Raw genomic sequence first — 13,659 nt, 5'->3', positions numbered from 1 at the left:
GACCTCTTTGGTGAGGTTTGCAATAGGACAATATAAATGCATCTATGCATGTTTAATTAGCAAAATAATAAGAGAAATTAAACTAATGTAAACTCCATTCCATTGTCAGTCAAAATGTTTTGCTGAATGCATGAAATGTTACAAGGCCCAGATGCTCATAAATATTTACCATCCATTGTTCTTGAATACATGGTCTGAGTATGTGGTTTGGATTTTTGTACATTGTTTCAGAATCTGAACTGATTCTTGAAGAAATTTAGACTTTCAGTTGCTGAGTGAGAGCCTGATTCTTAACTGCTTGGTAGCAAAAGTTTTGCACTGTCCGCTGACTACTATTGCAAGTTCAGTGCGGGCAGGAACCAGCTTTTTGTTCTGTTTGTAACACTTAGCACAATGGAGCTCTAGTCCATGATAGGGGCTCTTAGACACTATGATAATACAAATTATACAAACTAATAAATATTCTGGGAAAATCTGTGTTGTGTGACTTACTAAAATACAACAAACTGTTCTGAAATGTTCAGCTGTCAACCTGTACTAAAAGTCTACATTATCTGAGATCTCTTAAATATGTTTATATTACTAAAACTATATACTATACCATAACTCACCAGTATTGTGCAACTGTGTATATAAGAACTAAAGAATAAAATTACAAGGACAATCTCTAATTGGAACGTAAAATCTTTCTGGAGGATTGGGTCTGTCATGTTTAAAAACATGTTTTTCAGTAAGAATTTTTCTTCTATCCTTTTGTTAGGAAAATAAAGAGTAAAATCCCTCCTCCCTTCATTTAAATTATTTAAAAAAATAATAGCCAAAGTTTAGCATGTATTAGGTAATGAATGACAGTCTGATAATATGATATGGAAATTATATCTCTAAATTGATAGTTTGAATTGGCCTAGGAGGTAGTTGTCAGGTATCCTGTATTTGAGCGTGCTTGTACAGCAGCTGTCTCAATGAGCCTGATCCTGAGCCAGGCCTCTGACTACTGCTGCCAACACTGTTTTAAAATGGTTTTCCTTATCATTGGAAGCCTGCTTAGAGGTGCATATTAAATGAGTTAGTGTTTTGATTTTAAGTGGTGATTCTGTTTTGTCCCCACAGTGTTTGAAAAATTTCCCATAAACTAGGATTGTAAAGCCACAAATAATTAGTTACCCAACTGCTGTTTGCCTTTGAAAAGCTCCTGCTCTGTTCCTGGTGGACAATATCTATGGTACAGAACCGCTGACACTAACAAACATCGTTGCTGACAGTCTCAGCAGAGAGGACAGAGATTAAAAGGGAATGGAAACTGAACTACTGTTCTCCTAAAGGTGGTTGCTCCTGAATAGAGATGAGGCACATTGGTAGATTCACTGTGGAGATGCTTGCATTGATGCTCTCCATGGGGTTCCTGTTCTGTGGCGACGGTGAGGATTTTTTTCCTCCAGAGCAGTCAATCAGCACTCCACACAGACGTTAAATTCACCTTTATAGAAAGACAAAACATGTTTAAGTCATTAGTCTGGAGCCAGGAGAGTCTCAGTGATGGTATGGCACTGAATTTCTGTGCCAGCACCACTTCACTTCTAATCTTCCCCCTTTTGGCTAATTAAAATTTTGATTATTCATTTTTTGGCCCAAAATTACCTTTTATGTTTTGTGAAGACCACAGGTTCAGACCCTTTAAAAGGGAAATAAAAGCTGAGTGATAAGGGGTGAAACTCTAGTGAATGTTCAGCTTCCCATTTAAGACTGTTGTTACATTAGACATGTACCACAATAAAACATCATCAGTGTGTTTTTAATTTTTATTTTATTGTTTCATAAAACCCAATGCAATACTCCTTGTTTAACAAGGAAACTTCTGGTTGTGCTGATATCAGGAAAAGAGAGAGAAGAAAGTTTGTGAATGGTTTTTCCCCACTTGCGTGAAGGATGCTTGTGGATTAAATCCCATTTTCACAATTTATGTTGGTTATTCAGTGTTTGAATATTAGATTAGACAGCGAAATTGCTTTGTTTCTGTGCATTTGCACAGTGCAGCAGTGTTTGTGTTGCAAATGCTACAGGAAAATGTTTTAAGTAAAATTTTAATTGTAAAATCAATTGGGTTTTATGAAACATTCCTTAAAAACCAATGTCCCTTCAGTATACTAGGGAGAGCTTTTACTATATTCTACAAGGGTATATTTTTGCCTGTCTAGTAAAGCCATTAGTATTTTTTAAGTCCAAGTGTCCAGGTGATGGTTAAATGCTAGAATGACTTCACCAAAAGCCAACCTGTTTACAACTTTGGACAATCTGTGCCCAAACCCATACTATAATCAAATTATAGTTGTACAATTGCTGCATTAAAAAATTGTGTTGGAGTTAGTTTTTTCATTTAAAGCATATATCAGTATCATCTGTACATTTGCCTATCCTCAAAAACAAACCATTCTTTGGAAACATTTAGTTTTTCATGGTACCGCTTCAGTTGGGAAGTTGGGCAGAACACTGTACTTGAGTTAACTGTGTGTAGTCTGTAAAATACTAAGCTCTATTATATATGCGGGTCACAAGACTGTGTACAATTTTTAGGGGTGACTAATCAAAGAAAATCATTATTTATTCTTTCTTTCAGAAGTTTGGGGTCAATCAGTCTAAACCAGAATTCACAGTGGATATCAGAGGGGCTGTTATTGACTGGGCATCAAAGGACAAATCCAGCAAAAAGAATGTTGTTGAGGTGAGTTTATTTACTTTTCAGAAGTATGGCTTTGTTTTGGTGGTTTACTATACTCCAAACGAAAAAAAAAAAAATCTTCTCTAAACTTAAAACAAACAAACAAAAAAACCAATCAGTTGGATTAAAGGCATACATGCCCCAGGACAATATCAAGATAAAGGTTTTTCTAAAATATGTACACATTACTGTAAGTGCAAGCTGTATACCTTTTTAATGTAGCCTATAATGTATAATTGCTTTTGAATTTAGGTTAACTTGTTCTTTTTTAGTGGAATCAATTTTTGAATCATTATATGGCAACTGAAAGCAGTAGCCAGGAACTTAATGTTAGCTGAAACCAGAATACTATATTGTCATTTTAACACATCTCTTGAAATACACTGTTGTCATTTGCTGCAAAACAGAATTCAATTTTATGTGTGTGTTTTGAATAACTTTAAGCACTGATCAGAGTTATACCCATGTCTTATTTCTTAATTCTGTTGTAAGAACTGGAACATCTGATAATACCTCTTGGCTGTGTACCTTGTATTTATATTATCAGCATAGTTAACTATGACATGCTGCACATTGTTCTCCTGTCTGAAAACAAGAAGACAAAGGTCACAGATAAATATCATTAACAGTTACAGCATTCAGAATTTCTGTATTAACCAAACAATAACTCTACAGCATATATATACAATAAAGGATAGGTAAGATTCATTTTAGGGTTTGATATCCTGTCTGACACACAGGCTCGCATTGCCATATGACTTGCAGCTGCTGCACATTTGTGGCTATGTACAACTGTTGAGTTTAACGTAATATGGTTTTAAAACACTGAGTTATTCTGAATATTTATATTTTGTTCTAATAGAATATTTCTTTTCTTTAAAGCTGAAAACCCGCCAAGGAACTGAACTCTTAATTCAATCTGATAATGACGTTTTTATTAATGAGTGGTTTAAAGTTCTTTCTTACACTATCAGTAATCAGGTATGTACTTAAATCTTGAAGATATTTTTTTCAGTGCTGTCTTAGTTAGAAACTATTTTGTGAACCTACTCCATCATTCCATCCCTTTAAGTGTTAAGTGTATCACTCATGCTTTCATTTCTTGACTTCTTGGAGAGTGAGTATATTGGAGGTGGGAAGAGGAAAGGGCATTTAGTAGCCAGTTCAGTGGTCCCTGGTGCCTGGCTAATGTAATAGCACTAGCGCTGATAAGGGAAAAGGGATTGTCTAATGCAGGTGTGGGCAAACTTTTTGGCCCGAGGGCCACATCTGGGTGGGGAAATTGCATGCATGGCTGGGGCAGGGGATTGGAGTGCAGGAGGGAGTGCGGTGTGTGGGAGGGGGTGCAGTGTGCAGGAAACGGCACAGAGGAGGGGTGTGGGGTTTATGAGGGGGCTCAGGGAAGGAGGTTGGGGTGCAGAAGGGTACGGAGTGCAGGAGGGGGCTCAGGACATAGGTGCAGGAGGGATGCAGGGTGTAGCAGGGGGCTCAGGGCAGGGAGGTGGCATGTGGCAGGGGGTTGGGGCTCAGGGTAGGGAGGTGGGGGATGTGACGGGGCTCAGAGAAGGGAGTTGGGGCGCAGGAGGGGTGCGGGTGCAGAAGGGGGCTCAGGGCAGGGGGTTGGTGTAAAGTCAACGAGAGCATCCTCACCGAACTGCTAATATTTCTGGAATTGTGTGTTCTGTCTAGGTATCACATTGCAGGTATAGGGGCTTTGGCAATAGCCCTCTGATTAGTTGGAATTTATGCCTGATCTTAGAAAGTAATTCACACTGATTACATCTGAGTGAGCTATTCATTTTAACATTCTGAGAGAACATTGACATTAGCAAACAGGGTTAGGCTTTCAGAGGCTGACAAGATCACTATATCAAATTATCTTTGGTGTGGTGTTCTGTCACTATCATAGAATATCAGGGTTGGAAGGGACCTCAGGAGGTCATCTAGTCCAAACCCCTGCTCAAAGCAGGACCAATCCCCAACTAAATCATCCCAGCCAGGACTTTGTCAAGCCTGACCTTAAGAACTTCTAAGGAAGGAGATTCCACCACCTCCTTAGGTAATGCATTCCAGTGCTTCACCACCCTCCTAGTGAAAAATTTTTTCCTAATATCCAACCTAAAGCTCCCCACTGCAACTTGAGACCATTACTCCTCGTTCTGTCATCTGGTACCACTGAGAACAGTCCTCTTTGGAACCGCCTTTCAGGTAGTTGAAAGCAGCTATCAAATCCCCCCTCATTCTTCTCTTCTGCAGACTAAACAATCCCAGTTCCCTCAGCCTCTCCTCATAACTCATGTGTACCAGTCCCCTAATCTTTTTTGTTGCCCTCCGCTGGACGCTTTCCAATTTATCCACATCCTTCTTGTAGTGTGGGGCCTAAAACTGGACATAGTACTCCAGATGAGGCCTCACCAATGTCGAATAGAGGGGAATGATCACATCCCTTGAGCTGCTGGCAATACCCCTACGTATACATCCCAAAAATGCAATTGGCCTTCTTGGCAACAAGGGCACACTGTTGACTCATATCCAGCTTCTCGTCCACTGTAACCGCGAGGTCCTTTGCTGCAGAACTGCTGCCTAGCCATTCGGTCCCTAGTCTGTAGCGGTGCATGGGATTCTTCCGTGCTAAGTGCAGGACTCTGCACTTGTCCTTGTTGAACCTCGTCAGATTTCTTTTGGCCCAATCCTCTAATTTGTCTAGGGCCCTCTCTATCCTATCCCTACCCTCCAGCATACCTCTTTTCTCAGACTTGCTGAGGGTGCAATCCACACCATCCTCCAGATCATTAATGAAGATATTGAACAAAACCGGCCCAAGGACTGACCCTTGGGGCACTCTACTTAATACCAGCTGCCAACTAGACATGGAGCCATTGCTCACTACCCGTTGAGCCTGACAATCTAGCCATTTTTCTATCCACCTTATAGTCCATTCATCCAGCCCATAGTTCTTTAATTTGCTGGCAAGAATACTGTGGGAGACTGTCAAAAGCTTTGCTAAAGTCAGGGAACAACACGTCCACTGGTTTCCCCTCATCCACAGAGCCAGTTATCTCCTCATAGAAGGCAGTTAGATTAGTCAGGCATGACTTGCCCTTGGTGAATCCATGCTGACTGTTCCTAATCACTTTCCTCTAAGTGCTTCAGAATTGATTCCTTGAGGACCTGCTCCATGATTTTCCCAGGGACTGAGGTGAGGCTGACTGGCCTGTAGTGCCCAGGATTCTCTTTCTTCCCTTTTTTAAAGATGGGCACTACGTTAGCCTTTTTCCAGTCGTCCGGGACCTCCCCGAATCGCCATGAGTTTTCAATGGCTCTGCAATCGCATCCGCCAGCTCCTTTAGCACTCTTGAATGCAGCACATTCGGCCCCAAGGACTTGTGCTCGTCCAGCTTTTCTAAATAGTCCCAAACCACTTCTTTCTTCACAGAGGGCTAGTCACCTCCTCCCCATGCTGTGCTGCCCAGTGCAGTAGTCTGGGAGCTGACCTTGTTTGTGAAGACAGAGGCAAAAAAAGCATTGAGTACATTAGCTTTTTCCACATACTCTGTCACTAGGTTGCCTCCCTCATTCATTAAGGGGCCCACACTTTCCTTGACTTTCTTCTTGTTGCTAACATACCTGAAGAAACCCTTCTTGTTACTGTTAAAATCCCTTGCTAGCTGCACCTCCAGGTGTGATTTGGCCTTCCTGATTTCACTCCAGCATGCCTAAGCAATATTTTTATGCTCTTCCCTGCTCATTTGTTCAATCTTCCATCTCTTGTAAGCTTCTTTTTTGTGTTTTGGATCAGCAAGGATTTCACTGTTAAGACAAGCTGGTCGCCTGCCATATTTACTGTTCTTTCTCTCAGGATGGTTTGTCTCTGTAACCTCACTAAGGATTCTTTAAAATACAGGCAGCTTGCCTGGACTCCTTTCCCCCTCATGTTATTTTCCCAGGGGTCCTGCCCATCAGTTCCCTGAGGGAGTCAGTCTGCTTTTCTGAAGTCCAGGGTCTGTATTCTGCTGCTCTCCTTTCTTCCTTGTGTCTGGATCCTGAATTCGACCATCTCACAGTCACTGCCTCCCAGGTTCCCATCCACTTTTGCTTCCCCTACTAATTCTTCCTGGTTTGTGAGCAGCAGGTCAAGAGAAGCTCTGCCCCTAGTTGGTTCCTCCAGCACTTGCACCAGGAAATTGTCGCCTACACTTTCCAAAAACTTCCTGGATTGTCTGTGCACTGCTGTATTGCTCTCCCAGCAAATATCAGTGATTGAAGTCTCCCATGAGAACCAGGGCCTGCAATCTAGTAACTTTGGTTAGTTGCCAGAAAAAAGCCTCATCCACCTCATCACCCTGGTCCAGTGGTCTATAGCAGACTCCCACCACGACATCACCCTTGTTGCTCACACGTCTAAACTTAATCCAGAGACTCTCAGGTTTTTCTGCGGTTTCATACTTGAGCTCTGAGCAGTCATACTGCTCTCTTACGTACAGTGCAACTCCCCCACCTTTTCTGCCTTGCCTGTCCTTCCTGAACAGTTTATATCCATCCATGACAGTACTCCAGTCATGTGAGTTATCCCACCAAGTCTCTGTTATTCCAATCACATCATAATTCCTTGACTGTGCCAGGACTTCCAGTTCTCCCTGCTTGTTTCCCAGGCTTCTTGCATTTGTGTATAGGCACTTGAGATAACTCGCTGATCATCCCTCTTTCTCAGTATGAGGCAGGAGCCCTCCCCTTTCGCGCTCTCCACCTCGTGCATCCTCCCAGTATCCCACGTCCCCACTTACCTCAGGGCTTTGGTCTCCTTCCCCCGCTGAACCTAGTTTAAAGCCCTCCTCACTAGGTTAGCCAGCCTGCTTGCGAAGATGCTCTTCCCTCTCTTCGTTAGGTGCAGCCCGTCTCTGCCTAGCAATCCTCCTTCTTGGAACACCATCCCATGGTCAAAGAATCCAAAGCCTTCTCTCCAACCCCACCTACGTAGCCATTCGTTGACTTCCACAATTCAACGGTCTCCACCCAGGCCTTTTCCTTCCACGGGGAGGATGGACGAGAACACCACTTGCGCCTCAAACTCCTTTATCCTTTTTCTCAGAGCCACGTAGTCTGCAGTGATCCGCTCAAGGTCATTCTTGGCAGTATCATTGGTGCCCATGTGGAGAAGCAGGAAGGGGTAGCGATCCGAGGACTTGATGAGTCTCGGCAGTCTCTCCATCACATCGTGAATCCTAGCTCCTGGCAAACAGCAGACTTCTCAGTTTTTCCTGGTTGGGGCGGCAGATAGATGACTCAGTCCCCCTGAAGAGAGAGTCCCCGACCACCACCAGCCGCCTCCTTCTCTTGGGAGCGGTGGTCGTGGAACGCGCATCCCTAGGACAGTGCATCTCATGCCTTCCAATCGGCGGAGTCTTCTTCTGTTCCCTTCCCTCAGATGGATCATCCAGTCCACTCTCCACATTAGTACCTGTGGAGAGAACATGAAAACGGTTGCTTACCTGTATCTGTGTTGCTGGTATATGGACGCTCCCCTTTCTTCTTCTGGAGGTCACATGCTGCCAAATTGCTTCACCGTCCTTCTGTCCCTGCTGCGCAGCCTTCTCTGAATCTTCAGAACATTGTGTCCGTAGAAGCATATCCTGACGTCTGTCCAGGAATTCAGTTTCTCTTATGGAATGCAGGATCGACACTTATTTCTCCAGACCTTGAACCTTCTTTTCCAATATGGAGACCAGCTTGCACTTTGTACAGACAAAGTCGCTTCTGTCCTGTGGAAGACAAACATGGAACATCCTGTGCAAGTCACAACAGCTGAACACTCCCCATCCATATTACCTTCCTTCTACAAGCTTCCTCAGGAATTGTTGTAACTACTCGGAGAAGCCGGCAAGATGTAAGCCTCAGTGGGCTCTCCAAAGGCAAACTCCCTCTGTTAGCCTCTCTGCTGTTCGCTGCTCAGCTGGTTCGCAGCTGACTGGCTTTTTATAACAGTCAGGCCCAGTCAAGGCTCACCTGGAACAAAGCACTCCCAATTCACACTTTTCAAACAATCAATCAAGCACACCTTGCCAACAGGCATTTCCAGTTTCTGCCGTAGAAGATTGCTACTTATTTATAGCCATGACTGACAAAGATAGGGAAACTGCTTCATGGGCTCTTTGTGTACACCCAGCCCCCACACTAAGTGATTTTGTGGTGGAAAACATAGGTAGAATAGCGAACAGTCTACCTCCCTATGAAAGAATATTTTATATATGCTTGGCTGGTTGATGTTACAAAATCTCAGCAGGAAGGTATACTACTTGTGTTTTGACCTTGGCTGAATTCAGTTAACCTAATGATTGTCTGGTGACATTTTCTCTGGGCCTTGTGAACAAATCCTGCAACTGTTAAGGGTTAATACTTGTCTTGTTGATACAGAAATGAATATAGCTTACAAGACTATGGTATCTAATTCCAAGAAGTTACCAGTTTAATATTTTTAAAAAGCATATTTGTATTATAAGACTCTCTATGGATTATGGTTAATAAAATATACTGTTGTCTGTTCTGAAAACTGTCAAGCAAAAAGAGAACTAATCAGTGTCTTTTTTAATCAATAGGCAGTGGAATCTGATGAAGCATTCGAAGATGATGTACCAGATTCCCCAGGGGTGGAAAAACAAGACAAAGAGAAGGACCATAAGGATGCCAAGAAACTTCGTTGTAAGTTAAGCTAATTCCCAGTAAAACCTTCATTATTAATATCTACCTGGTTAAGATTGGAAATAATATAGTTTAAGCAAAAAGAACATTTAGTGCATTGCAGTTTAAAACGACTTAAAAAGATAAACAAATGAAAGATCATACAAAGTTAAAGTTCTCCAAACAATCCTAACTGCCCTGTACCCTACCACAGTGTACTATCCATATACTAATTATTATGACTACTTTTCAAAAATTTGAAATTTAGGTGTTTGGTTTTATAAAGCTTTAGCTTCATCAGTTGTTTTTTGTAAGCTTTGCAAGATGTAAGAGAAATACTTTATAATTTGAGATTCAAATTTTTGTAGTTAACTTGATTTTTTATAATGTTGGGTGGAAGAAAAATAGTTTGTTGCTCTAGAATCCAGGACTAGTGAATAAAATGAATTTGAAGTTTCTGTACTGCACAATTGGAGAGTTTTTTTTAAAGTTAGCGGATATATCAATAAGTGAAGATCCCTTCATTAAGTTTCATATCTTTGACAAATTAACCTGAAAGTCGCTGTCAAATGCACAGAATAAACAAAGTGATCAGGCAAACTTTTCACTTCTTCATACGTAACATTAGAAAATAATTATTTTAACTGTGTAAGTAATTTCATATCAAGGAGGTTTGATGTTGGACATGAAGGATACAAATCTAAGATAAAAAGCCTGACTTAGAAATAGTACAGTTGTAGTAAATCGTGTATGTGTATATGGCAGGGTTGCAACTAATCCTCTGTCTCGTAAGCTCCTCTGAGAAGGGGCCATTCTTGACAGTTTGGAAAGTGCCTACGACGTACCAGGTGCTTGCATAAATAACAGATAGAGAAAATAGTTTGCACTGTATATTTTAATGTGTTAGAATATACTGTTTTTTTCCCTTGAAGCATTTGCCAGCTTCAAATAAGTTTTTCTTGTATTGTTCTCTGGGCAAACTATTTAGCTATTTAATGCTTGTCAAGTTTGTTTTTACATTTCTATATTAAATTTACTTTTTCTGTTTTAGCGATGAAAATATCTAGCAACATAGATTCTTCAGAACAGAAGAAGACAAAAACAAAGCTGAAGAAATTTCTTACACGACGCCCTACGTTACAAGCTGTTCGAGAAAAAGGCTACATTAAGGGTAAATTATCCTTATTTCTTCAGTAAACCTTTTGATAAGCTGAATTTTACAATCATGTCTGTGTCGCAGAGCAGGAATTAGTGTAATTCTAGAGGAAACCAGCCTTATAAAGTTAACTACATTTGACTGAAAAGGAACCAGTTATTTTTGTAACAGATGGCAGATGTGATAGTTTGTCAGTTTCTGGGTAGGTGTGTGTCATTCTTTCAATAGCCCTAGTGGTCACCAAATTCAGCTACAGAGAAGAAGTAATTGTCATATTATAACGGACAGAGGTGAAGGGATGGGGTGGATGAGGTCCCAAGAACCCACTGGGCCTTGGGTAATGCTTCTGGGAAGCAGAGTCCATTTGTTCGTCACTTTCAGCTGGCAAGCCAACACTCCTTTGTTTGCAAACAGAATGATCTTACAATTGATTTGATATTCATTCTAGACTTAGTTTCTTATTGTCCAATATACATTACACTGCTTCATAATTAAAAGTCAACTACATACAATAAATATAGTTATAGCTCATGTCAGTAGAAATATACCAGGCCAAATTCTTATCTGACATTAAATTTGTCAAACTTAATGTCAATTTCAACCAATTTAGCTTAAGTAATAGGAGCCCAAACATTTACAAAATATGTCATATTTCCAGATCATAATTACAAAAGTAAATTGTGGGATTTTTAATTGTTTGGGATGGAGGGAATTCTTCCCAGACTGCAGCTTTGCATTCCATTTTATAGCTTGGAACTGACTTTATGCACTGTGTGTAAACTTCTGAGAAATTAGTTGGTGTGAACACTGAGCCAAGTTGAACTGCGTGCACAAACGCAATGCTGGTGTTTGGAGATAATAAAGGTGTTTTTATTTAAGGAGCAAGCATTTAAACTTAAAGTTGGTGCTGTTAGTATATTTTAAAATATAAATCTGCAATTCTGCATTATCCTTGTGCATTGAGTTATACAGAAGCTGTTAGTTAACAGACACAAATACAAAAGCTTTTACAAAAGTGTAGTAAACTACAAAAGCAGGTGATTAGAATAAGGAAAATGTTGAAAAAACAATCTCTAGGAAAACACTGCAGAACAGCATGCATTAATTAGAGTAACTGTTTTTAAATGTGCTTTTACTACATGAAAAAAGTACAATTAAGGAAAATACTTTGAAGAAACAATGGAAGAAAACATTAAGAGGCACAGTGTGATAATTAATATCCATAACACTCTAGGGATTTCCCATTATGCTCCAATGATGCAAAACTCATTAGCAGTCATTTCAGGAACATGAGGCCACTTAATTTATTAAGAGCCAAAACGTGCTTGGTGCTGTGCATGATGTAAACACAAGGGCAGTCTGTGCTCCAGGGAGAGATTTCAACCTACAAAAGAAAGAAAAGAAACCCAGGGTACCCAAAAGGAGGGAGGATCATTTAAACACTTGAAAGTATGTATTTTTTGTGTGTGTTTGGGCCTCAAAGAAGAAATGAATCTTCAGAAAGGTTTTAAATGGGGAAGTGAAGTCTGGTGGACCTGAATTAGGAAGCTATTCCGCCCTTGGAGCACTGTGGAAGAAGGCATGAAGATGGGGGCATAGGAAAAAGATAAGGGCCAGCATAATTGGCAGAGCAAAGGGGAATGCAATGTACAAATACCAGACTATGGTTGCAGTTTCAGCTCTGACATGAAATATGATAAATGCAGAATCTTTAGTATATTGCTGAAGCATTTAAATTGATGCATTGCAAGATTCCTTGTTATACAGTAGCATGCATCTCACTGGCCTTATGCTGGTTTTCTTTCTGTGTTTCAGTGGAAACCTGTCCCCTTCCTTTATTTTTGTTACAAGCTCCTTTTGATGACAAAGCTCAAAAACTGCTTGAGTGTCTTGCTAAATAATTTTGTCTGTGGGTATCCACTTCTATGCCATAATCCTGCAGTTGGATCACCTGTGCAGAGCGTCACTGAAGTCAACAGAGCTGTGCGCTGATACAAGGATCCACCCTTATGGATCTGATTGCAATGTGAGGGCACTTGTTATAGCTCTGGAGCTCTGTTTATAGGGGTATACTAAGTTAAACAGGTAGATGATGTGAAATATTGTTTTAAAGTAACATTAAAGATAATGCCAAAAGTTGTAATTTAAATACTCCTTATTGGTACTCCCTATCTCCATACAAAAAAGTTGGGCACAAAGATTACAGTAAGCATATATTGTATAATCCTGTGATTATTCATACAAGTGCAAAATACAACATAAAACATGCAAATCCTTTAAGGTCCATTCTTACAGTAACTATATGCATGACATTTTATAGTAATTCACCTGAGGGTATCGAAGTGATTTCTATAGATGAAGCATTTAAGATACTTCAGTGTTGAGAGCTATAACAAAACCTAAGATAGGTGGATAAGTATGTATCTTAAGAGGTTTTATAGTTCCGCCTATTGTGATAGTAACAGATTTTACTGAAGTTCATTGACTTTCTCAAGGTCATACAGTGAGTTGGTGGAAGAGTATTTAATAAACTAGTCTTTTAACTTCCATCCCTTTACTCGAATCACCAGACGTGTTGGGCCAGATTGTCAAGAGTGCTCAGCACTCACAGCTGGGGGTGAATTTTTCAAGCATTCAGCGCTCAGAAGTTACCATTGCTCCCCATGGGGACTGAGCTCTTTTGAAAACCTTGCCTGTTGCTTCTTGTTACCTAAGGGTGTGTTGCCATATATTCTTAGTATATCACTGTTGTGCATGAATTAGTTTTATCCTTTGAAGCTCATTCAACTATAAATAAGATTTTTTTACTTGATTCCAGATCAAGTGTTTGGTTCCAATCTCACCAGCTTGTGTCAGAGAGAAAACAGCTCGGTGCCAAAGTTCGTGAAGCTGTGCATTGAACATGTCGAAGAACATGGTAGGGTGAAAATGTTCATCTCTTGGTTTTTATCTCCAAATCTCTGAGTCAGTATCTAATTTTGGAAGCTTAATTCTTATCCTGTTGGTTTCCAAATGACTGGTAACTGAGTATTGTGAAGTCTGAGGCTTATAGCTGGAGTTATAGCAATAGGATGTCAACAGCTGGGAAGTAGAGAGGGAAGGCAACCTGAAC

At 40.6% G+C, this 13,659-nt stretch overlaps 1 protein-coding gene across 4 annotated transcripts in view; it reads left to right on the top strand.

Annotated features, from left to right (window-relative positions):
- Positions 1-13,659, top strand: part of ARHGAP12 (Rho GTPase activating protein 12) — a 148,794-nt gene that overhangs the window by 118,348 nt on the left and 16,787 nt on the right. For 3 of the 4 annotated variants that reach the window (XM_077808281.1, XM_077808276.1, XM_077808279.1), the window contains 5 exons: positions 2,615-2,719; positions 3,599-3,697; positions 9,310-9,412; positions 10,443-10,562; positions 13,366-13,464. In XM_077808281.1, the coding sequence (XP_077664407.1) occupies positions 2,615-2,719; positions 3,599-3,697; positions 9,310-9,412; positions 10,443-10,562; positions 13,366-13,464 (526 nt within the window). The remainder of the gene's footprint in view (positions 1-2,614; positions 2,720-3,598; positions 3,698-9,309; positions 9,413-10,442; positions 10,563-13,365; positions 13,465-13,659) is intronic. The other variant, XM_077808280.1, reaches the window with a different exon arrangement.

This window comes from Eretmochelys imbricata, chromosome 2, assembly GCF_965152235.1.
Source record: "Eretmochelys imbricata isolate rEreImb1 chromosome 2, rEreImb1.hap1, whole genome shotgun sequence".
NCBI lineage: Eukaryota > Metazoa > Chordata > Testudines > Cheloniidae > Eretmochelys > Eretmochelys imbricata.
Note: the sequence above shows the minus strand (reverse complement) of the source record. Positions and strands in the feature narration are given on the sequence as shown.